Source organism: Tinamus guttatus, unplaced genomic scaffold (genome assembly GCF_059628265.1).
Source record: "Tinamus guttatus ecotype Peru unplaced genomic scaffold, ASM5962826v1 Tinamus_guttatus_pri_ptg000563l, whole genome shotgun sequence".
Lineage (NCBI taxonomy): Eukaryota > Metazoa > Chordata > Aves > Tinamiformes > Tinamidae > Tinamus > Tinamus guttatus.
Window position 1 is genome coordinate 683,062 of NW_028289097.1, and position 23,384 is coordinate 706,445.

At 60.8% G+C, this 23,384-nt stretch overlaps 1 protein-coding gene across 1 annotated transcript; it reads left to right on the forward strand.

The window, feature by feature from the left end:
- The first annotated feature begins 12,586 nt into the window (after positions 1-12,586).
- Positions 12,587-21,393, forward strand: RNPEP (arginyl aminopeptidase). The gene is made up of 11 exons (XM_088534431.1): positions 12,587-12,949; positions 14,507-14,647; positions 15,978-16,126; positions 16,987-17,103; positions 17,225-17,460; positions 18,172-18,285; positions 18,659-18,771; positions 19,223-19,331; positions 20,055-20,279; positions 20,591-20,733; positions 21,108-21,393. Exons 1-11 carry the CDS (start codon positions 12,587-12,589, stop codon positions 21,270-21,272), a joined length of 1,875 nt encoding a protein of 624 aa, XP_088390557.1. The 3' UTR covers positions 21,273-21,393.
- The last annotated feature ends 1,991 nt before the right edge of the window (positions 21,394-23,384 follow it).

Below are 23,384 nucleotides of genomic sequence, written 5' to 3' on the forward strand. Positions count from 1 at the left end.
AAAAGCCAGAATCAGCATTGGCAACAAATGGCTCCCTTCACCCATCACCCCTTTCCCGGGTTGTGCCTCGGGACTGACACCTGCAGCACCAATATTCAGCTTCTGTCACCGTCTTTGACCCAGTTCCTTGGCCACACGGGGACTGACGCTCTTGCCTGGGGGCAGACTGCGTTTGCAGGCGCTCGTTGCAAAGCGCCTTCTGCAAATGTCAACCACAAATGTCGGCTTTTCTCACCTGTAAGAGTGGGGCAACCCTGGGACAGGCTCCTGGCAGATCCCCATCCTCGGAGATACCTTGGGGCCACCAAAGTAACTTGACGTGGGTGGTTAAACCACCAGCTCTAATTCACTATTGCTTCTTTGAAGCCGCTCCAACCTTGGGGCTTGCTGCCGGTGGTTTAGGTGATTTGTTTTTCTCCAAAATTTAAGGCAGATCCTCTGCTGTTGTCCCCATAAAGCCAGTCCCAACAGGGCAATATCCCTGGGGTCCTCTTTGGTGAACCCTGAAGCAAAAATCAATCTTGATTTTTTTGTTACAGCCTTATCTTCCCCGACACCCTTTGCGTATCCTCCCCGCACAAAGACCCTCTGGACCTTCCGGCAACATCCTGCTCTCTATGCATTTGAGCAACGTGCCACATCTAGGGTTTTGCCCTCCGCCTCCGCGAGTGGCAGCCGGGAGATGCTGCCACCCGAAGAGCACGGAGCGCGCAGGCCCCTGCTCGGGCCATCACACCTGGGACATGCAGGGACCTTGTTGGGGCTGGGGACCTTGGGCTGAGGACAGGGGAGTTTCGTGTCCCAGGATAAACCAAAGCAAGTCATAAGAGGTCCATTTCCACCCCCTCACCAGATGAGCTTGCTCCTGCTCCAAGCAACCCACCGCTAACCCCTGTTATATTATTAGCGACCGCAAATTAAAATAATTCCCAGGAGCTTCAACACATCCTCGTTTCAAGCAAATGATTAACCTGACTCCAACGGGATTCCCATCCCGTCGACAGAGGCTCGTGGGGGTTGGAGCGCTCGCTCCCCGAGCCCTCTCTCCGACACGCGTTTCCCAAACGGATGCCGAAATCCGGCTGCAAGGAGCGGTCACGCTTCCCACTCGAGGCTGAAGCCGGTTCACCAAGCTAAGCAGGTTGCCGATTCAACCTATATAAACGGGCCACGTTTTCCATCATGGGCAGCTCCCTTCCGATTAGCTCCAAAGGGAAGCGACTTTGTGCTAATGAAAAGAAACCATTGGCACCGCAGGCTTAACGTGGCGGCGGCGGGAGCTCGCGGGAAGCAGGTTGCAGCCCTCGCTGCAGGCCGAGTGAATGCCAGAAATTTGCACCCAAAGCTTAAATCCTCGCAGGCATTAAGGACCTGCAGCTGCTTGGTTGTTTTCTTGTCCTCGTCCCCTCCTCTTGTACCAGCCCAGGAACTGCTGAGATTGCTTTCTGAGGGTCCCATAGAAGATACCAGATTTGCACAAGCTATTTTAGCACCCAGCCCTTAGGAAAATTTTAGAGAAGCTGCAGCAGTTCTGCAGGCTGCAAAGTCCTGGCTGGGAGCGCTGGGTGCTGAGCCTCACTTCCCATGTCATCGCAGTCCCCATCGGGGACACACGTCCCAGCTCCTCACAGGTCCCGAGCTCAGGTCTTGAGCACTGGCCTGGTATTCCCAGGAGCTGGCACTGAACTTGAATTTTCCCCATATTAGAGACACCCAGTGACAAGTGACATTTTTGGATTGGGCTGCACAGAGCAGCTCTTTTCTCCTACGTTACGGTCAGGGCTTGAGCCGCTTCCTCGGCTCCGAGTCAAAATGCACCTTATTCCTGCAGCTTGAACCAACGGCGCTCCCCACCTGATGCTCCCGGCCTGTGGGGCCACGCACAGCCCATGCTGCTGAGAAGAGCAGTCAACCAGGACCAAAGTCCCCCCTAAACAAGTTCTATGCCAACATCTTCCCTCTGCCCCGAGGTTGGTCACCCTGAGCAGAGAGGAGCTTCAGCTACTTCAACATGATGTGTTCCCAACACATCCATCCTGCTAGTGCTCATCTCATGGGTGTCTTCCAGGAGCTCTCACAGCCCTGGAATCCTCCTTAATGCCTGGTGGAGATGGGCCCTAGCCCTGGCCTCTTCCATGCTCTCATGTGATATCTTCAAGATAGCAGCTAATGGCTCTGCAGTCATTTCACTCAGTTCCCTAAGTATTTCAGGGTGACTTTCAGGAAAAAAAAAAAGAAAAGAAAACAAGAAAAAAGAAATGAGACTATTTAAATATATCTCCCTTATCTCAGCCCCCTCGCAGCTGCACTTTACTTGCAGGAGACTGAACCCTTGCCCCGGTCCCTGGGATAATTGTGGCAGGAGTGTCTGAGCACAGGCACTTAGTGCTGTAAGAAGCCATTAAGCCCTTCTTTCAGCCAGCATTAGGCTGTCTCCTGGTGCCTCAGTTTCCCTCTCCCGGCCCGGCTTCATGAGCTCAGTGAGGAGCAAAGGAGCTCAAACCTGGATAATACGGGGGGCTCGGCGGGGGCAGCGCCTTGCCTGGCTGCATCCTGCTGCAGAGCAGCTCCCAGCCACAGGCAGCCAGGCCTCGAGGTCATGGAAAGCCCGATCCCAGCTCCATAAACCAGGGCCCATCCCTGGAACACCTCTGGGACTGGCAGCTTAGGGGGCTGCAGCAGAGTGGGATGCACCATCCATCCCTGGGAGATGCCCAGGGATTGCAGAATATATTGGCTATCTAAGGGTGAGGACATGGAGGGGCGAATCCCACAGCTCTGCGGCTGTCCCCAGGCAGTCTGTCACCCCATGGGTGTCCCTGGCCCATGCTGTGACCATGCTCCTCAGCGTGAGTTTGTGTCCAGGCTCTTCCCACTTTGCCCAGTTTGTTCCCACCTGTGGGAAGAGGTGGCTGCTGCAGAGAGATTTTGGTGCCGTTTCCACTAAATCCCCCAAATCCTCCCAGGCAGGAGAGGCGCGACGGCATTTGCAGCCCAGCTCAGACAGGACTGGGGCTGCTTAGCCCAGCCAGATGCCGTGTCCCGGAGGTGCCCCATGGATGGGGGCCGAGATACCTTGTTCCTGCAAGCAGAAAGGGTTTATGGCCAAGGACTGACCTTGCTTTCCCTGAGCAGAGCTCCATGAACAGCCCAAGGAGATGTGCAGGGACCAAGCCAGGGTTGGAGGGACTGAGGGAGTTTCCAGCAGTGTCCTCAGCAGGGAGCACGGGGATGGATCAGGCTGCCGGGATGAGCATGGGAGGGATCAGGACGGGGTTCTCGGCCGCGCTGTGTGCCCAGGGGTGAGCCCCGGCCTGCAGCAGGTTTGCTCAAGCTTGGTGAGCCGGGCACCGAGCCACGAGCATCCGCTGGGCAACCTGTCCCCCTGCTCCGTCACCCTCACCGTGAAGAAGCTTTTCATCATGTTCAGCTGGACCTTCCTGTATTTCAGTTAGTGGCTGTTGCCTCTTGTCCCATCGCTGGCCACCACCGAAGAGTCTGGCTCCATCTTCTTGACACCCTCTCTTCAGGTATTTGTCCACACTGACGAGATCCCCTCTCGGCCTCTTCTCCCGGTTGAACAGGCCCAGCTCTCTCAGCCTCTCCCATAAAAGAGAGGCTCCGTCCCCTGATCATCTTAGCCCTACGCAGGATCTCTCTCCAGTAGCTCCGTGTCTCTCTTGCACTGGGGAGGTTCACAGGTTCTCCATGGCCATGGCAGATAATAAGGGGGACCCAACAGGCCCATCTCATCCTGTGGCTGCCCACTGGCTACCTTGGCCTTGGCCCCACTCCCACACAGCGCAAGGCGGCTGCCTCTGCGCTGGAAAAGAAACCAACCATGGGATGAGTTTCCCATTCTAGGCAAAATCAGCACATTAATATGACCCTCAGCGACAGGAGTGTTTGGCAAGCGGCCAGCCCTTGGTGCCAAGGGACAGATCCTGGTAGCTGTTATTGCCCCACTGCCCCTCGGTGCTGCCCTCAGGGCAGGATCCGGCCCTGAGCTGCCTCTGGCGATGGCTGCACCACAACACAGCTGCTCCGTCCTGCTCCCTGCCGCGCTCAGCACGGACGGCAAAGAAAAGGGGCCTTGTAACACCAGGGATATAAAACTCCTCTAAAAGAAACAGATGGGAGCAGAGAGAAGAAAAAAAAAAAAAAAGAAAAGAAAGAGGAGCCTTCAGATGAGAACAAGCTACCAATTCAGCCTCGAAGCCAGGCTGGATTAAGGCTGACCCTCCAGCCCTTACACGACGGCCAGGACCTGGCCTGTCAGCACACTGGATGCCACCGCGCACAGGGTGTTGCAGCCCACCCGCGACATGAGAGACCCACGCAGGGCTGGGGACACGTGGACACACGGTGGGGCCCTGGGGCCACGGGCAGGGTGGGCACTCTGGGGAAGGTGCTTGGCCAGCTCAGCTGGGGGGTGACAGACCCTCCTGCTCCCCCGGTGCACCCAGTGTCACACGTCAGCTCTGCAGAGCAATGTTATTTAAAGCTAACAGTTGCCCAAGGCTCACAGTGAAGGTTCCCACACCCTGGCTCGAGCTCCTCCATCGCTACCGTCCAGCAAGCAGCTTTCACGTCAGGTTGGTGTGGACCAACAGGACACCCTGCAGCTTGTCCCTCTGCAACCCTCTCCCTAACCCCAGCCCACGGCCCTCGCGTGGGGCCGGCTCCCTCTCTGGCTACGAGTCCAGTTCAGCCCGACTCCGGGTTCGCATCGTGTGGCTGCTCAGCGGGTGGCACAGCCGGTGCTGGCTCTCGACAGGGCTGGTCCGCGGGGCTCGGGAGGGCTCAGGGCTCACCAGCAAGATCTTGGCTACTAAAAATCATGTCAGGGATTGGTCCAAAGAGAGCTAAATAGGACAGACCCTGCTGTGCCTGGCCCCTGGCCTCTGGGAGATGCTGCTTGACAGAGAGGTGAGAAGAGCTGACGGCCGGCGAGCAAGGAGAGAAACTGCTTGTTGTTCCAGCAGAGACGGCCAGCCCAGAAACCACAGCACTAATCTCTTCTTTAGCCACTCCATGGCAATCCCATTATGCACTTAACCCACTTTAATAAAACCTTGCTCGCAGCAAAGTTTGGCACTCAGTTGAACGGACTGCAGCACCGATAGCTCCATGTCTCACGCAGAAAAGGCAAGTCCTGCCCTGGAGAGGCTTCGTCCAGCACAAACACGGTGCAGGGAGGCAGCAGCCGGGCTGGGGAGCCCTGTCCTTGCCGAGGGCCCTGGGGACAGGCCGCTTGGCTGTGGCTGAGCCGCACGGTGTCTGGTTTCGCTGAGGCCACCCCAGCCTCCGCGTGCGGCTTTCCAAATGACACTGTTAATGTCTGAAAATGCCACCTGAGCGCAGCTGGTGTGACAACCTCGGAGCCTGCTGGCGGGAAAGAGCAACAGGGGACCAGGCGGCGGGTGGCTCCTGGGGAAGATGTCCCCTTTGTCACAGAGGAGCCCCAACAGAGCTGGGGATGCAGCAGGACCGGCGGTGGCGCTGGGGAATGCAGAGGGTGCAGGGATGATGTAGGGGGATGCAGGGAGGCTGGGGATGATGTTGGGGGATGTAGGGAGGCCAGGAATGGTGCTGGGCACTGGAGAGGAGGCCGGCGGGGGGAAAGGGACAGTGCTGGAGAGTGGAGGAAGGGGCAGAGACAGGGCCAGGGGTGCAGGGCAGCCGGGGATGGTACAACGGGACGGGGGGTGCAGCAGCGTCTTGGGTTGCAGGATGCAGCGGGGTGGAGGGTGCAGGGGATCCAGGGATGGGACTGGGTGGTGCAGGGAGGCCAGGGGTGCAGCAGGGTCGAGAGGTCGGAGATGGAGCTGAGCGGCTCAGAGGGACCAGGGATGGAGACAGGCATTGCAGAGGGCAAGGGATGGAACCGGGGGAACCAGGGGGGCAGCAGGGCAGGGGGGTGAAGCCGCAGGGTGCAGGGGGTTGCGGGATGGAGACGGGGGGTGCAGAGAGGCCACTGATGGGACCGGGAGTGCAGGGATGGGACCGGCGGGTGCAGGGGCCGCGGATGCAGCAGGGAGAGCCCCGGTGCGGTCCCCGCGGGCCTTTCAGGAGCCGCCGCTGCTGGACAGCTCCGCCCGCGCCCGGCACCTCCGCGCCGGGCCGGGCCGAGCCGAGCCGGGGCTGCCGGCACCTCCGCGCCGGGCCCGGCGCGGAGGTGCCGGCAGCCCCGGCTCGGCTCGGCCCGGCCCGGTCCAGCCCCGCGTCCGGCACCTCCGCGGCCCTGCAGCCCGTCCGGAGGCAGCGCAGCGCGTCCCCGCGGGGCCGGGGCAGCTTGTTCGGGGCCAGAGCAGCCTGTGTGGGGCTGGTACCGCCTGTTTGGGGCCAGCACCATCTGTGCAGGGCCCGGAACATCTGTCCCCTTGCGCTGGTACCGTCTGTCCCCCTGGACTGGTAGAGCCTCCCCCCATCACCACCCCCCGGGTTTGGGCTGCCCTGCAGTGGGGTGGCCCCCCTTCTAACCCTCCTCCAAAGCCACTGCCACGAAGCACCACGGTGTCCTGGAGGTCCTTGGGGACATGGTGGCCCCTTCCCAAGGGGACATCCCCACCTCTGCTCTGCAGAGGCTCCGTCCCGGCCAGGGCCCCCAGCGCCGCGCGGCTCCCAGAGCTCCTCCGGTATCAGTGTCGGCAGAGACAAATCCTATTTGTGCCTCACTCGCTTTTCTTTCCTGCAAGGGGGGGCACCTTGAAGCCGCCCGCGATCCTGCAGCCGGTGACTCGGAGCCTCCCGGCTCTCCGTGTTTCTCCTGCCTCTGGTTTCCTTTACCAACAGCTCTTCCAGGTGGAAGCAAGGGCTGATCCGGGATCAAGGACCGGCCCCGCTCCAGCCTGGCCCGATCAAACCGAGGGCACAAGGAGCACTGCAGGAGCTGCTCTGCCAGGCACCGCTGTTGGGAAAGCACGCGGAGGTGGAAAAATAAGATGGAGTCCGTTTGGATGAACGGCATATGGAGAAAGTTTTGCTTGGGACCAAAACCCCTCCAGTTCGCTATGGCATTTGCTCAGTCCCCACATTTCCGCCGTGTCACTGACCTGCCTGGCTTCATCTCCTTGGGATCCGCAACACCACGCGGATACGGATCCCTTATTCCCCCCCAACCCTCCGCCCTGGGAACACCGACCGAGTTTTGGCTTGGCTGCAAGGTCTGCAGGAAAACACAGCTGCCCCAGGGCTGTGAAACGCAGCGTGCGGCAGCTGCCCTGGCGGGGGCCAGCGCTGCACGACCCCGAGCGCGCCCGGCGCCAGCTGCCGACCTGCCACTGCTCCCGCTGCTCCTCCAAGGACTCCTTTGGACTTTCCAAGTCTAAAATTAAGAGTTGTCTATTCTGAGCTTTCCAAAAGGTCGTTTCCCCCCCGGCCCAAACCAGGCCAAGCGTTGCAAAAATGCTGAAAAACATTTCACATGCCAAAACCCTGCCCGGAACCTGGTGGGAAGAGCACCCACGGGTGCCGGGATCCCTGGCACCAGCGCGCTAGGAGCAACCCCTTGCACCCCTATAAATAGAGCCAGGGGGGCCTAATCCTTTAGGGCACCTTTCCCATGTTTGCAAAGTGTCCCCAGCCTAGCGTTAGGCCAGCGAGAATCACTCGCTGCGCTTATCTCATATAATAAATACCCAGCGCTTACGGCGGTGGCTCTCGGCGGCACCCGGGGCTGTCCGCGCTGCTCCGGCCCAGCAGCAGGTTTCCTTGCTGGAGAGCCGTGCGTTTGCCAGGGAAGGCAGGAACCCTGGGGAGCCCTTAATGGGATGAGTGGATTTTCCAGTGAGCTGCAAATCAGTGCTCGCGCTTGCTTTGCTTGGGAATACCTCTTTTACCCAGGTATTAGCGGGAGCAAATTGCTTGGGGCAGGGGGGAGGGACTGCAGTGGGGAAGCAAAACGGATGGAAAATGGAGCTTGGCAAAGGCGAATGTCCGGGAAGGAGGTGGGCAACAGGGTGAGGAAGCAGCCCCTGAATTACCGCGTATCCACGAGCACAGAGAGGTCTCAGGGCCTTTTGGACAAATGTGACATGGTCAGGCCACAGCCACATGCCAACTGCCAGGACCTCGGGGCGCAAAGAGCCCCCAGACCTGGCCCACCCGGCAGACCCAGGGCAAAGAGGCCGTTCTGGGGCTGGGAGGGCATCACCGCAGCAGCCTGGCCCGGCACAGGGATGGTGGCCGGATGTTGGGACGCGGCACCGGCGGGGGGACGTTTCCATCCGTGCGGAGCTGGCCGGGCTCCGGAGCGGTGGCCGGCAGAGCTGCGGCTGCGGCCAAGGGCTGCGTCTCCAGCAGCTCTCGCCCGTCTCCTTCAGACCCAAAAAGCAGCTGCCCACGGCGCTGCAGGACCCAGACACCCTTGGGTGATGGTTCCTCAGGCGGCACAGGGAGCTCCAGACAGTGGCCTGGGGACCCTGCCAGGATGGCACGGCCATGGATGGGTGCTTTCCCAGTGGGATGCAGCCCAGGAGTGCGCAGGCAGCTGGGATTTGGGGGATGCAACCCCAAATTGCTGCAGACCCTGGGGGTGAAGCACCTTGCAACCACCTCAGGTGCACACGTGCCGTGGGCACCCGCACTTCTCCTGATGCCATGGAGACAGCATGGCACGGAGCTGCTCCAGAGACCACCTGAGTGCCAGACCCACGGTGAAGGGGTCGGTTTGGGGTCTGCAGCAGCAGCGCTCGGAGGCCATCGCCACGGTGGTGGCAATGGGTGCCATGACACAATGGCACAGAAGGTCACGCATGGAGGATGTGATGTCCCCATCCCACACCAAGATCCCCATCCCACACTGACATCCCCTCCCGTCCTCGAGTCACTTGCTTTGCTCCGGCCCTGGAGGTTCTTGGAGGCCTCCGGGAGCTACTTGAAGCCACCTGAGAAGGGCTGTGCAACGGGATGACTCAGACAGATGATGGCTACCGTGTCTGGGTGGACCGAGCCACGCGGAGGGACGGGGACAGGCGGCCAGCCCGGCCCGGCTTTGCCTGCTGGGGAGAGCTCAGGGCTCTCCATCGTACCACGGCCGCGCTCACGCTGCGCCAGGTGCTGCGAGCTCATGGGGAGGGACAGAGGCTGCAAATGGGACACCCCGGAGGGCAGCCAGGTCCCCCTGACCCCTGTCCCTGTGGAGAGCCAAGCTCTGCGCTCCTCGAGCCACTCCTCCCCCTTCCTCCCACCTGGCATCTCCAGGGACAGGGCCCCGCGGAGCGGCGCTCCGCAGCCTCCCAGCCCACACCGGGATCTCCGGCACCGGCTGCGCTCCGGAGGGAAGCGCGTTGTGACGGCAGAGCGGCCGGGACGGCCCGGGAGCCCCCCGAGCTGCTCCTCCTGCCGTGATCCATAGGGGACCCCAGGGAGCCGCCGCGGGGCCGCTCCGGTCACCGCACGCTGCCCCTGGCCTCGTTTCTCCCCTCCCCGGCCCAGGCCTGGCTCCCATCCGCGCCGGAAACACCTTTTTCCTGTGCACGGGGCTGCGGCGCGGGGTTTTCAGCAGGGGAAAATGAAAAAACCCTCCCCCTTTGGCGGGATATTTATAACCCGCAGCGTCCCGGGCTGAACCCGCCGTCCCCCCTCCGCCGCTGCCCTGTCTTCGCACGCCAGGAAACCTGGTGAGCACAAGGTGGAGGCCCGAATCCTGCCCGCGGGACCGCATCCCGCTCCCGCACAGCTCCTGCTGTGACCCCAGACCTGAGCCAGGGAAAACGCAGCGGGGCCCTGAACGCTCCTTCACTCCCAGCTCTGCTTCCCTGACCCGGGAGCGGGAGGATTGAGGAGGTGAAAACCCAGAGCGGGGGAAACTGAGGCACGACTGGGACAAGTCCGGACAAGTGGAATGGGGGGTAGAAGTGGGTTTCTCACCTGCTTACAGGGATTTGGGGACCCCTTGTTGCACGCCCCTGCCCTGCTCCAGGCGCGGATCCGTGTCCCCACACACCACAGGGCAGAGCCGGCGGCTCCTGGCCGGCCCACGGGCAGCTCCGGGCTCCGCCGCGGCACAGGCGGTTACTCAGCATCCGCAAAATGACTCAGCCGCCGGGACGAGACTCGGCCGCCGGAGCGAGGCCAACGGGCCGGGCCAAGCGCAACAAGCCGGAGCATCCGGGATTTCCTGTCTCAGCTTTTCCCCTGCTGCAAAACGGGGCTAAAGTTCCGCGCAGGGGCCGACACGGACACCGGGACGCGGAGGGCTCCGGACGGCCCCGTCCCGCCGAGGACGACCCGGGGCCGCTCGGGTGCATCTGCCCCAACCGTGGCGGGGCCGAAAGCGCCAGGGGCCAAGGGGGAAGCCGTGGGCTGAGCAGCACCGCGGGGCAGACCCTGCGCTTGCCCTGCGCGGGCCGGGCCCCATGGGGACGCGCCGCTGCGGGAACCCGACACACCCAGCAGCGCTCCGGCTTCCTGGCTTCCCTCCCAGCTGTATTTTTCCTAGGTGAAATGCAGGAAAACAAGCACTACGGTGCACGTGGCCCCCCCTGCAGCTTCCCAGCACCGAGACGCACACACGGAGTAGCACAAGGCACATTTGCCACCCAAAAACAGCTCCCCGGGAAAGACACGCTGCTTTCAGCAGCCCTCGGAGGGGCAATGCGGTCTTGGCGCGACCCCTTGCAGCTCCCATGCCTCAGTTTCCCCAGTTGCCCTTTGTCTGCACTGCCCGCTCCCTGGGGTGGAGGCTCCCCCATCTCCCCAGTTCAGCTGGGGTTGGATCTTGGGGCTGAATCAACCCTCTCCCGCGGGGAGTTCGGGGCAGTGGGGCGCGAGGGGCACCTGCCTCCAGCATCGCCCTGGCCGCCCCGGCCGGGCTCGTCCCTCTGCCCGACCCGGGAGGAGGGTCCAGACCCCACATGGAGCCCCGGGCAGCAGCACAGAGCAGGGACGGTGCCCGCAGGTGAGTGGGACCCCCGGGACAGCCCGGGAGGCGCCTGGACACGGGAACTTTCTCCCGGTTCAGATCCGGGGCTGCGGGTGGCCTGGGCACAGCTCGTGTCACGGCAAGGAGGGGACCCCCGGGCCACAGCCAGGCACAGGCAGCAGCTGCCGCGATGTCCCCGTGCGCCCATCCACGCTCACCCGCACGGCCCAGCCGGACGCTCCCGCCGCCTCCCGCTCCGTCCCCGTCTCTCCCCGTTCCGCGGCGGCTCTGACGCGCAGCAGGGACGCGAGAGCCACTCACCGCTACAGCCCCGTCATCGCCTCGGCCGCCTCCAGCGCTGCAGCGGGGCCAGCGCCGGCAGCGGGCGCCGCCAGAGCCGGTTTCACAATGGGAACAGCAGCATTTGAACAAAGTGCCGGTCCCCCGGGACCGGCGGTGGCGGTGGCGGCGGGGAGGAGGAGTCAGGGCTCCCCTCGTGCCCGGGGCTGCCGGGAAGGTGCCGCCAGGCCGCCCCGATGCTCCATGGCCCCTGCCTGGCGCTCAGCCCTGCTGCTTGCGGTGCCCAGAGCCCCCCGTGGCGGCAGGAAATCTCTCCCACCGCCGGCTTCCTCGGGCCGCCCCGGCCCCGCCAATTGTTCGGTGACGGGGCCTGCGGAGGAGGCAGAGCCGCGGGGCCTGGGCACGTGGGGCCCAGTGAGGCCGGAGGGCAGGGGGAGACCTTGGGGACAAGGTGGATCCGGCCACCTCCGGAGGGGCCGGTTCCCTCCGTGCTGGCCCAGAGCTGGGACTCGATGTCACCCCAGGGCTGACACTGCCTTGGCGCCCTCGTGAGCAGCCTCGGGCCTGCGCTGATGAAACCTCCCTCCCACGGTGACCTCTGCTGCCCCGGGACACGGTGCTGCCCCGGGACACCCCCTGTGCATAGCCCCCTGCCCAGCCCCACACGTCGCCTCGCTGCCCTGTTCCCTGCCTCACTGCCACCCCGACCTCAGGCTGCCCCACACCCTGTCCCACACCCTATCCCTGCCCCACACCGTCCTCTGCCACCCCATGTGCTGCCCCACACCCTGCCTCTCTGCCCCACACTCTGCCTCACTGCCACCCACCGCCCCACACCCTCTCCCCCGTCTCCTACCCCACCCCACTGCCCTTCCGCCCTGCCTCACTGCCCCCATGCTGCCCTGCTCCCTGCACCCTGCCTCACTGCCACCTGCCCCCTGGGGCTGCCCCATACCCGGGGTTGCCCCACACCTGGGGCTGCCCCACGCCCTGCCCCATACCCAGAGCTGCCCCATACCCGGCCCCACACCCTGTCCTGCTGCCCCTGTCCCGCCCCGCTCCCCATTCCGCCTCCCGCCCCGTCACGGCCCCGCCCCCGCCCTCTCCTGGCCCCTCCCCGCGGCACCCTCGCCGCTGCCACGGCCCTCCCCGCGGTGGCTCCTCCCCCTGCAGGAGGCTCCTCCCCTCACGGGCGGCTCCTCCCCCTGTGGGCCGCTCCTCCCCCGGCGGCTCCTCCCCCTGCAGGCGGCTCCTCCCCCTGCAGGAGGCTCCTCCCCTCGAGGGCGGCTCCGCCCCCGGGGCGCGGCTCCTCCCCCTGCGGGCGGCTCCTCCCCCTGCGGGCGGCTCCTCCCCCTGGGGGCGGCTCCTCCCCCTGCGGGCGGCTCCGCCCCCGGCGGGCGGCGCGGGCGCGGGGCGGCCATGGCGGCGCGGGACGCGGCCTCCGCGTGCAGCGCGGGCGCCTTCGAGCTGCGCCACGTGCACCTGGCGCTGCGCGTGGCGTTCGCGGCGGCGGGCGCGGGGCGGCTGCGGGGCTCGGCCCGCCTCGAGCTGCGCTGCGCGCGGGACGGCGCCTCCGCGCTGCTGCTGGACGCGCACCCCAGCCTGGCCGTGCGCCGCGCCGCGCTGCTGCCGCCCGGCCGCGCCGAGCCCCGCGCGCTGCCCTTCGAGAGCCGCCCCTTCGCCAGCTACGGCTCCGCGCTGCACCTCGCCCTGCCCGAGCCGCTGCGCGGCGGGCAGCGCCTCGACATCGAGATCGACTACGAGGCGGGAGACGGGCCTGGGGTGAGCGGGGCGAGGGGACGGCCGGGAGGCAACGGCCGAGGGGTAACGGCCGAGGGGTAGGAGCCGAGGGGGCAACAGTTGAGGGGCAAAGGCCAAGGGGTGACGGCCGAGAGGCAGCGACCAAGGGGTAATGGCCGGGGGACAACGGCCGAGGGGGCAACAGTTCAGGGGCGACGGCCAAGGGGCGACGACCAAGGGGGCAGCGGCCGAAGGAGCAACAGCCGAGGGGACAAAGAGCAAGAGGCAACGGCCGAGGGGTAGGAGCCGAAGGGACAACGGTTGAGCGGCAAAGGCTGAGGGGTGACAGCTGATAGGCAACAACCAAGGGGGCAGCGGCCGAAGGGGCAATGGCCAAGAAGACAACAGCTGAGGGGCAACGGCTGAGGGGCAACAACCAAAGGGGCAGTGGCCGAGGGGGCGATGGCCGAGGGGTAACAGCCCAGAGGGTGACAGCCAAGCAGGTAACGGACGGAGAGGTTGGGGGGAGCCCCAGGGCATGCCCATCTCCCCGCAGCCCCTCTCGCCCTGGGGCCGGTGCCCGTGGCACTCGCCACGTTGCAGCGTCCGCGTCGCCTCTCTCTGCCCTCATCCTTCCCCTCCGTTTACGGCACCGCGGTCTCGCCCTCTGCCCCTCCATCTCCGGGCTGCAGGGACAGGGCGCTTCCCGCTGCCCTTTTCCTGCCTCTCCTCATGGGCCGGAGCCCCCTGTCCCGGCAGCGCCAGCCCCGGGGGAGCAGAGCCTGAACCGCCGCCGGCCGCCCGGGCCGCGCGCGCTGGGGCCTTCGCGAGCTCGAGAGCAGACTCCTAAACACGTTTGTGACAGGCTTAATGTGTGCCCTACTTATAATATTAGATATCCAATATATCTGCTGCAGCCACTTGCACCTCGTGGCCAACACTTGCCCTTCATGTTCCTGTTTCGAGTTTTGCTCCGGGTGAACTTCCTCCACCTCCGTGCAGGCGCTGGCCCCAATTCAGCACTGCTCCAGCTACACATGCGAAAACAAAATCTCTGCTGACATGTCTTATTGAGCAGCGATAAATTGCATTTGGCCTGGGCTTGTTTGTGCATATTGCTAGGCCAGCAATCCTTTTATTGTAGATAAGGCCTACGCGTGGGCTGCGCTCCAAGGCTGGGCTTCCTCAGGCCAAAGTCGCCTGTGAGTGAGCGGGGTGAATCTCTCTGGGAGAAATAAGAGCCGGGAAGGCTGCGGCTGGAATCTGCAGCAGGGCTAGAGCAGCGTAACGCCGGGTTAGCAACGCTGTGCGGACGTGGGGGTGTTCTCTCATCCAGAACAGTGGCTGCTGTGTGGGGCCCGGACCGTCCCCTCTGCAGAGTCCACCTGGGATGTGTTGAGAAAGCCGCTTTTGTGCCTGCTGGTCGGTGGGCAGCGTGTCCCGCGTCGTTCAGATGATTCAGGTTTCTTTTCTGGAGAGAAACTGCTCGGGAACTGAATTGCCCTTCATGTTTCAGCTGTGCTGCTGGTAACTGTGACTGAAATCTTGCTGTCTCATGTAACTTTATTGATTGTTCTCCTTATTCTGCCTGTGCTGCAGATGTCCTGGCTGGACTCTTTCCAAACTGCCCAGAAGGAGAAGCCTTTCCTTTATACTTCTGGCTTTCCTGTGCTCAACAGGTCCTTTTTCCCTGGCTTTCACACTCCGTCAACAAAGAGCACCTATTCTGCAAGGATTCAGGTAAAGCCTCCCCCCTCACCCAAAGCTGTCTCTTGTCTCTCGTCAGGTGTGTTGGCTCACTCCCGAGCAGACAGCAGGGAAGCAGAAGCCCTTTTTGTACACTCAAGGCCAGGCCGTCCTGAATAGATCCTTTTTCCCTGGCTTTGACACTCCAGCAGTTAAATGTACATATTCAGCCACAGTGAAGGTAAGCAGTACCCCAAGGAGGACGTGTAGGTACAAATTGAGCTGCCCCTGGGTAGCTTATAGAGAGCAAAAGCCTCATCAAGTTTGTGCTGGTTTACAGTCTCTCAAAGGGAGACAGGGAGAAGCTGCCAGCTCTGTTGCAGTCCACACTACATGTTTGGGTGCTGCTTCTTCCTTTAAAGACACTGCCCAGGCCCTTGCTCCTGTACAGAGTTATGGCTTCATACTTGAAATGATAGTCTGCTAAAGGCCCCAGGCAAAGATGATGCAGGAAAATACTTGGGTTTGATGCTGTTTTTGAAGATGAATCCAAGTGGGCCAGCGGCTGGGTTCTGAGGTGGAGCTGGGGTACAGCTGTGGTAGCTGGGCACGGTGACGCAGGGAGAGCGTCCGGCCTGTGGAGTTCGCCTGTCCTCTCCACGTGCAGCCACCCCGCGGTGTCAGCACGTGGATGATTCCCGTGTGTCTGCCACCAGCCAGGGACACGGCTGCGGGGTGTGACAGCAGGCAGCGCTGAGCCCTCTTCGGGGGGCACAGCCTGGTGATGTGGGAGTCTGGTTTTGCTCTGACTTCTTCCCTCAAGGCTCAGCAAGGCTCCTTGAGAGCGAGCACAGGGTCTGGCTGCTCGGACGTGATGTCTGGGTGGAGGAAACCTTGTTCTGTGTGACCCTGCGGGGCTCCTGTCTCTTGGAAGAGGAGAGACCAGCTTAGCTTCCCTCTCTTGTAAGGTGTAATTGAGCCTAGCTGAGAGCTACAGGGAAACCATCACTCCTGCTCAGCCCAGGCTAGAGTTTGCTTTGGACTGACAGCCTGGGAAAGCAAATTTTTGCATAAGCAGTGGCAGGAGAACCAGTTTCAGAAGAATTTGCATCCTTTGCCCTTTCAGCATCTCACACCTTTGATTCCAGCCTTACCTTTGCTCTTTACTTGGCCTCTGGCAGATGCCAATGCACTCGAGCACCTCTGGAGCGTTGCATCCTCACTGTGTTGTACTAGGGAGATGTTTGAGCCTGACTTCCAAAGGGCCGAGTGCCCCCAACCCCTGTGGGTGTCTTGGGAGTTGGGGACACAGCTGCAATCCAGAGTCAGCTAAAATCCCACTGCACATTACAGACCCCATGGAGACTCTTACCTACATTTCTAGGTCCCTGAGGGTTTCACAGCTGTGATGAGTGCCACGAGCTGGGAGAAGCAGAAGGATAACACCTTCGTCTTTAAGATGTCCCAGCCAATCCCCTCCTACCTGATCGCTCTGGCTGTTGGGGACATTGTGTCTGCTGAAGTCGGCCCGAGGTAGGTAGCTGTAGATGAGTGTTGAGTCCTGGTTGTGGCAGCTGCTGCCTTGTGAGGGATGGTGAAACTCCACGTGGTCTCCTGTGCTCTGCGCTGTCCCATGGCGGTGTGTAACACAGTCAGCTCCTCCATCCGCTGTGCGCACGGCGCAGAGCAGCGTTATCAGACCCTGAGCTCTGCTGGGGAGCGTGTTCGTTGCTCTCCAGAGTGCACAGGAGTCTCAACGCTGCGCAACGGGGACCCTTGTGCTCAAATCTGATCTCTGAGTGACCCCTGGAAATGCTCATTCCTTTCCTGGGCACCCGAAGGAAGGCAGCATTGTTCAAGGATGGTCCAGTATCTCTCCCCAGGCTCAGTTGGTTTATTCAGGGTTCCTGGCCATTTTGGTGAATGTGTTTGGTGGCTGTCCCTTGATGTTCAGACAAGGAAAGAAGCAATAAATGCTGTCTCATTAGCTACATTTATCACAAGGCTTTTATTTTGTAGTGGAAAACCTGGCAGCTATTATGTGATGAAGCAAGAGGGTAAAAGTCAACTAGTGATTAAAACTTCCTCTTCTCACACTTGACCAAATAGCAGTTGCAGACAGGCTTCGACTTGTGGTGCCTCCCTGTGTAATGTTTGACAAACCAGATCCCCGGGGACTGCAGAGCGCTCCCAGCTACCCTGTCCCGATGGAGATGCGAAGTGCCGACACGGGCACGGTGGGGAGAACCGTTTCCGAGAGCAGAAGCACCCCAGAGGTTCCCTGCACAGTGATGTTGGTCAACGAACCAAACGTTGCCCTAAGCTGCCCCTCATCGTGGGGTCTGCATGGGCTCCCTTTCCTTGCCTGCTGAGAGCTGTGTTGGTCTCCCCAGGAGCCGTGTCTGGGCTGAACCTTGCCTGATCGAGGCTGCTAAGAAGGAATATGATGGGGTGATTGAGGAATTCTTGGCGGTTGGCGAGAAGCTCTTTGGACCCTACGTTTGGGGCAGGTATGGCCTCCTGTTCTCGATACGTCTTATCCTCCGGGGCTGGGGGGCTGTCCCTTGGTCTCGGGGCCAGATCCGCAGGAAGCGGTGGCTCTGTACCAAGCCGTGTGCTCTTCCCTGCCAGGTACGACGTCCTGTTCATGCCGCCCTCGTTCCCCTTTGGTGGGATGGAGAACCCCTGCATCACCTTTGTGACACCCTGCCTGCTGGCCGGGGACCGTTCCCTGGTGGATGTCATTATCCACGAGATCTCCCACAGCTGGTTTGGCAACCTGGTCACTAATGCCACGTGGGGCGAGTTCTGGCTGAACGAGGGCTTCACCATGTATGCACAGAGGCGGATTTCCACTGAGGTCTACGGTGCGTGGCCTTGCCCAGCCTCTGTCCTCGCACAGAGCACGGCGTCCCCCTGGATGGCCTTGCTGTTGCAAGCAGAGCCCTGTTGTCCCCTTGGACAGCACAGATTTGGGACGTTCTGCCACTCAGCATGTTCTTCCTAGCACTATGTGTGGGGCCACTTGTCCTAAAAGATGAGAAGGCAGGAGTCTGCAACACATCTGGTGTTTCTCATTAACAACAAAATCTTGTCTTGGAGAAGTGCATTGAGCCACCATATCCCTGTGCCAGGGCTGTGCAGAAGAGCAATTATTTTATTATTTTTTTAAACCGAGTCCTGCAACTTTCTTCTGCTCTCACAGCTCGCTGGGGAAGGCAGCACCAGGAGCCCAGAGCTCCCCAAACCCTTCAGTCACATCTAACAGCTCAGGCACTACCTGGTGCTTTCTGCTGAATTTGGTGTCTCAAATCCTGCTAATCCAGGCTGCTTTGCTGTGCCACTTTGCAGCTCCAGCTAGATGCCTGGTTTATTGGTCCCATTATGCAGAGATGGGAAGAACCAGCCCAGCAGCTGCTGCTCTCTGCTCTTCCAGCTGGTAGTAAGCAAGTGCTTTTCTATGCCTGTAGCAGGACCCATCCCACTCTCTTCCAAGCCCAGAGCAGACGCCAAGGGAGTATAAAGTGTCTTTGGGTTCAGTCAGGGTCTCCAAGGACCTGCTGCTTCTCTCTGCCCAGGTTCTGCCTACACCTGCCTGGAGGCCGCCACGGGAAGGGCCCTGCTGCGCCAGCACATGGACAATACCGGGGAGGATCATCCGCTGAACAAGCTGCGGGTGATCATCGAGCCAGGTTTGTGGGGCCTGTGTGACAGCCGGGGGCAGCCAGGCTGTCGTGACGCCCGTGAGGGAGAGGTCCTGCTGCTGGTGAGCTTCAGCGGAGGAAGAGCAGCGCTGCTTGCAGGACCCGAGTGCAGCCCTGGCAGGGCTACAGCAGGGCTGACCACTAGTCCCCTGCGTCGTGCTGCTCTGGGGCATTCCAGCTCCACCAGAGCTTGGTGGAAGAGGCCTGGAGACATTCCTGTGCTTCTAGTGCCCAGCCTGTACGCTAGGATGTCTCCAACTAACAAAATGAATTTCCTGGTCTCTCTAAACACTTTCCCATGGGGACTGCTGTGTGTGCTTTTTTTTTTCTCCTCAAAGTGTCCATCTTTTTGGCCTGCTAGGTATCAACCCAGATGACACATACAATGAGACACCCTACGAGAAGGGGTACTGCTTTGTGAGCTACCTGGCACATCTTGTGGGGGACCAGAGCAAGTTTGATGCCTTCCTCCAGGTAGGTACATGGCCAGTGTGCTCTGGAGGGTCTGCGGTGCCTAGCACAGAAGCTCCTGCCAGTGTGTGGTGAGGAACTGGGGTTGGTGGAGGTGCCGAGTAAGGGCAAAACTCTGCAAAGGGACAAGGAGGCAATGGGACCCTCGAAAGAAAGTGCTGAACAGGGTGGCTGAGGAGAGGAACAGAAGATGCTCACTGAGGAATGAGAATAGGGGTGAGCTCGGCCATGCACTGGCAGCAGATGGGGATGGAGTTTGGAGACTTCTCAGCACAAAGCAGGGGCTGAGGAGTTCCTTATGGGGGAGAGGGAGACCATGTGGGCTGGGTGTGGATATGAGGTAGCTTCATGGAGCTTCCTGAGTCCAGGGGGTCCCCAAGTGAGCTGGAGCAGAGGGCTGGCTGCTGTGAGGTGGCGAGTTTGTGCAGCATCACTCCCTGTCCTCTCCCTGCAGGCCTACGTGAACCAGTTCAAGTTCCAAAGCATCACGGCGGACGATGCCCTCAACTTCTTCCTGGAGTACTTCCCCGAGCTGAAGAAGAAAGGCGTGGAGTCCCTGCCAGGTCAGCACAGGGTGGCACCGCATCGCAGACCAGCACCTGAGGGCTGGGGCGTTCGTATGTCTCTGCGTGTGAGGAACGTGCTCTCCTCAGCCTGACCCCGAGGACACTGGAGAGCTACCATTGATCCGTGTTTGTACGCTGGGCCCAGCTCCATGGGTCTCATTTAAGGTACTGCTGCCTACTGCAGCACTCGACTCTGCCGGAAGCAGAGCAGACCTGGCCGGCCCAGGGTCCAGCGCCCAACCGTGACTCAGTCTCATATGAGCAGTCTGATGTGTGCATGTGAATACAGTCCTTAATCCATGCTCTCGTGCTGTCACTTGGGCTTCCCCATCTAGAACAATCCCTGGAGTTTGTAATGCTGGGATGTGAGGGGTTGTCACCCGAGTCACTGCTGGGGTTGCTCAGCTGCTGCATGATCCTCAGCTCTTCCCTGCGAGGTGTCACTGAGATCTGGGCCTGGCAGAAGCTTCCTGGGCTGGAGCCTGGCTCTTCTCACGGGTGGTGGGATGGGCTGTCACTGCATTAGTGTCACTGCACGAGTGCCACCTGAGCTCTGAGTCCCGGAGAGGTGGCTCCTGCCTCCCGTAGTCTGTCTGTTCCTTGCCAAAATCAGTGGGTTTGTTAGTCCTGGGGGCACCCTGGGAGAAAGCTGCAGTTTGGGCAGGAGCTCCAGGTGCGGGGTTCAGAAATCCTGTCCCAGCTCTTCCTTCCTCGCCACAGGTTTGGAGTTTGATCGCTGGCTGAACACGCCGGGCTGGCCCCCTTTCCTGCCCGACCTGTCCCCGGGGGAGCAGCTGATGAAGCCAGCGGAGGAGCTGGCGGAGCTCTGGGCAGCCAACACTCTGAACATAGAGGCCATTGAAGCAGTGGACATCTCTGTCTGGAAAACCTACCAGCTGGTCTACTTCCTGGATCAGATCCTGCAGAAATCTCCGCTGCCGGAAGGTGAGGTGCTCCGGCTCCCAGTGGCACTGTGGGATGATGCTCCCTGGTCCAGCTTGTTGGCTGGGGACAGGAACGTGTCACTGGGACACCTTGGTGCTCCCTGGTCAGGCTGTCCCCGCTACAGTCCAGCACTGCAGTGCTCCTGCACAGGAGGGGTCCGGAGACAGGGAGCCTGGGGCTGGCTGGATGCTGGGGACACAGGTCCCTGGAGAGTTTGTCATAGCTAGAGGAGCACAGAGGACCCCTCTGGGCGGAGATCTGTCCCGGGACCCTGTCGGAGCTACCTGGCACCGGTGCCATTTGTGTCTCAGGCAACGTGGAGAGGCTGAGCGAGATGTACCCGAACATCTCCAAGGCCCAGAACGCCGAGCTGCGTGTGCGCTGGTGCCAGATCATCCTCAAGAACAACCATGAGGCCGAGTACGGCAAGGTCAAGGACTTCCTCCACAGCCAGGTTGGTCATGGGGCAGGGGGGGCTGTGCCTGGCAGTGGGGATCAGGGTGACAGCAGCTTGGGAGAGCGGGCAGAGGTGCTGGGAGGGGACAGCCCTGCTCTCCTCTCACTCCAGCCTCTCCCTGCGAGGGGCTGCCCCAGGCTGGGTGTTTGTACTGACCTGTCCCATGTTTTGGCCTGGCTTGAGAGCAGGGAGTTGTTCCTGGAGGGTGGTGCGGGGCCCCCGCTGGTGCCCGCGGCCGTGCCCAGCAGCTGCGACGGGGGTAGCTGCGACGGGGGTAGCTGCGACGGGGGTAGCTGCGACGGGGCGGTGCTGGGGTCCAGCGGCATCACCCAGCTCCAGGGAGGAGGCCTGATGCGCGCCGTGTCTCGCAGGGGAAGCAGAAGTACACCCTGCACGTCTACCGCGCCATGTGGAGCGGGTCAGAGACAGCCCGGGCCCTGGCCATGGAGACCTTCTCGGCTACAGCCCCCCAGCTCCATGTCAACGTCCAGAATTACGTCAAGAAGATCCTGGGTTTGGAGGTGGCAGAGAATTAGTGAATGCTGCAGCCTTGGCACTGCTCTTCCCTACTGGAGCTGTGCTGTGGAGCTCTCCTGTGGCAGAACCTCCAAAATCATTGCACAAATTCCCTTATTAAAGTTTGTAATTTGTAGCCTTTCTCTTAGTGCTTTTCCTGGTTCTGGGGCTTCGTGTGCATCTTCACCGAGAAGGGCAGCCCCCTGTCCCAGAGCGGATCTGGGACCAAGGCCCCCAGCAACCTCCTGGAGGCTCCCTCTGCTCCTCAGGCCTGGAGCAGGGGACTGGGGCAAGTCGTGTGGCTGTAAATTAACTGCCACCCTCACCCTAGCACAGCCCAGGGGGCCCCAGCAGCCCAGTTATGGATTGAAACCAGCTCTTAAACACAGACCTAATGCACAGCGTGTGCCTGCACCAGAGGGCAAAATAAACAGAGAAAAGGAGGTGCAGGTGTCTATCTGTGCCCAAGCTAATGTGCTTTCAGAGAGAAGCATTTAACCAGGAAAGTAGCTCTGCACAGCCATGAGCAGGCACAGCCAATGCTCAAACAGCTGCCTATGCAACCAGAAGAGCAATCAACCCAAACTGCCACTTTTATAATGATGCCTGTGCTTAACCAGGACCAGCTATTTGCTGAGACGAGAAATCCCAGAACTGAGCGGCTATTACCCCCCAAACACCATTTGCAGGGTTTAAACAGGATAGCCTACAGGTGGAGGAGACTGGAGTTAGCCCATGTTTAGGGTGAGGACAAGGCTAGACAGTACGCCTAATATTTTTCCATATCAAAATATAGCAACCAGAGCACACACCTAGACCCGAATGCTCTACCACGTGTAACAGGAGCACGTTAAACTTCCCCTACCTCCTTCTCCTTGGAAAAGTGACACAAATCAGCCCAGCACCAGCAGGGCTGACCCACAGTGCTCCCTGCTGCAGATCCTGCTGCACGTCCGAATGCAGGAGGGCTCCGGCTCGGGCAGGATGGGGTCAGCATCAGCCTTGAACGCACATCAGCTCCTCTTGCTGAAGGGTTTTTTTCTTTTTTTTCCTTTCCTGTCTCCCTGCATAAGAGCAGCCCAGAGGCAAATCAGCCTGACAAGCTAACGGCTCCATTGACCGCATTTTTTTTTTCATACAATAAAGCCTCCTGATGAAATACGAGGCTGACTGAGCGCTTGAGGTCACTAGGGCATTTACTTGGACAAAGCCAAAAAAGCCTCTCCAAAACAAAGATGCCTACAGTGCCCCTGTGCAGGGAGTGCTGAGTCTGCACCTTTCACTGCTGAGGAGCTCAGGAATAAGCTCCAACCCTCTCTCCCCAGCTGAACTGAGAAAAACAGAGTCAAAGGGTTTGTGCCTGGCATAATTGCAATGAGCTGGTCCTTAGTGCTGGCACCAGCCTCGGCATGCTCGGGAAATGGGGTGTCCTCCAGAGGATTTGGCATTGCTGAAAGTAACTTAGCATTATTGTCAGTTGTAGCATAAAGCCTTTCCTCATCTGCAGCTCTTCTGGTTTCCCAAGGAACAGGGATATTGTCTGTATTCTTAATTCACCCTGACAAGCGGCTTCATCAGCTGTGACGCAGGTGGGAACAATCCCACGTTAAGATGAGTCCTGGGCTCTGAGGTGCAATTGCCACCTCTGCTGTGACTCACCTGGCAGGGAGGCAGATTGAGAGGTCCCTGCAGTATTTCCCTCGGGTTGCACAAAACGATGTTCTCCACTGCATGGAGAGACTGTAACGTCCCTCTTGGCCACCACGTAGGTGCAGCGGTACCGCTAGAGGCTGCAGAACGGAGCTCACATCTGGTAAGGCACCAGCAAAAACCTCCTGGCCCAAAATAAAAATCCCGGCTGCGAGAGCAGCAACATGAGCTGGGATTCTGCCCGGGAGGGCTCTGCAACCGCTCTGGCACAGCCCAACTGTTATTGCAGGAAGCCAGATGGGAGCACAAGCTCTGGGCTGCCTTGTCCTTCACGTGCACTTCTCAGGCAGCAAGAAAAGGAACAGAAACCGCCCGCAGCAAACTCTTGCACTGGACAGCAGCTAGCGCTGGAGCAGCCGCCAGGGTTTCACCTGCTGCTCTGCCTCTGCTCCCGTCCTGCTGGATGGGAGAGGACGGGCTGG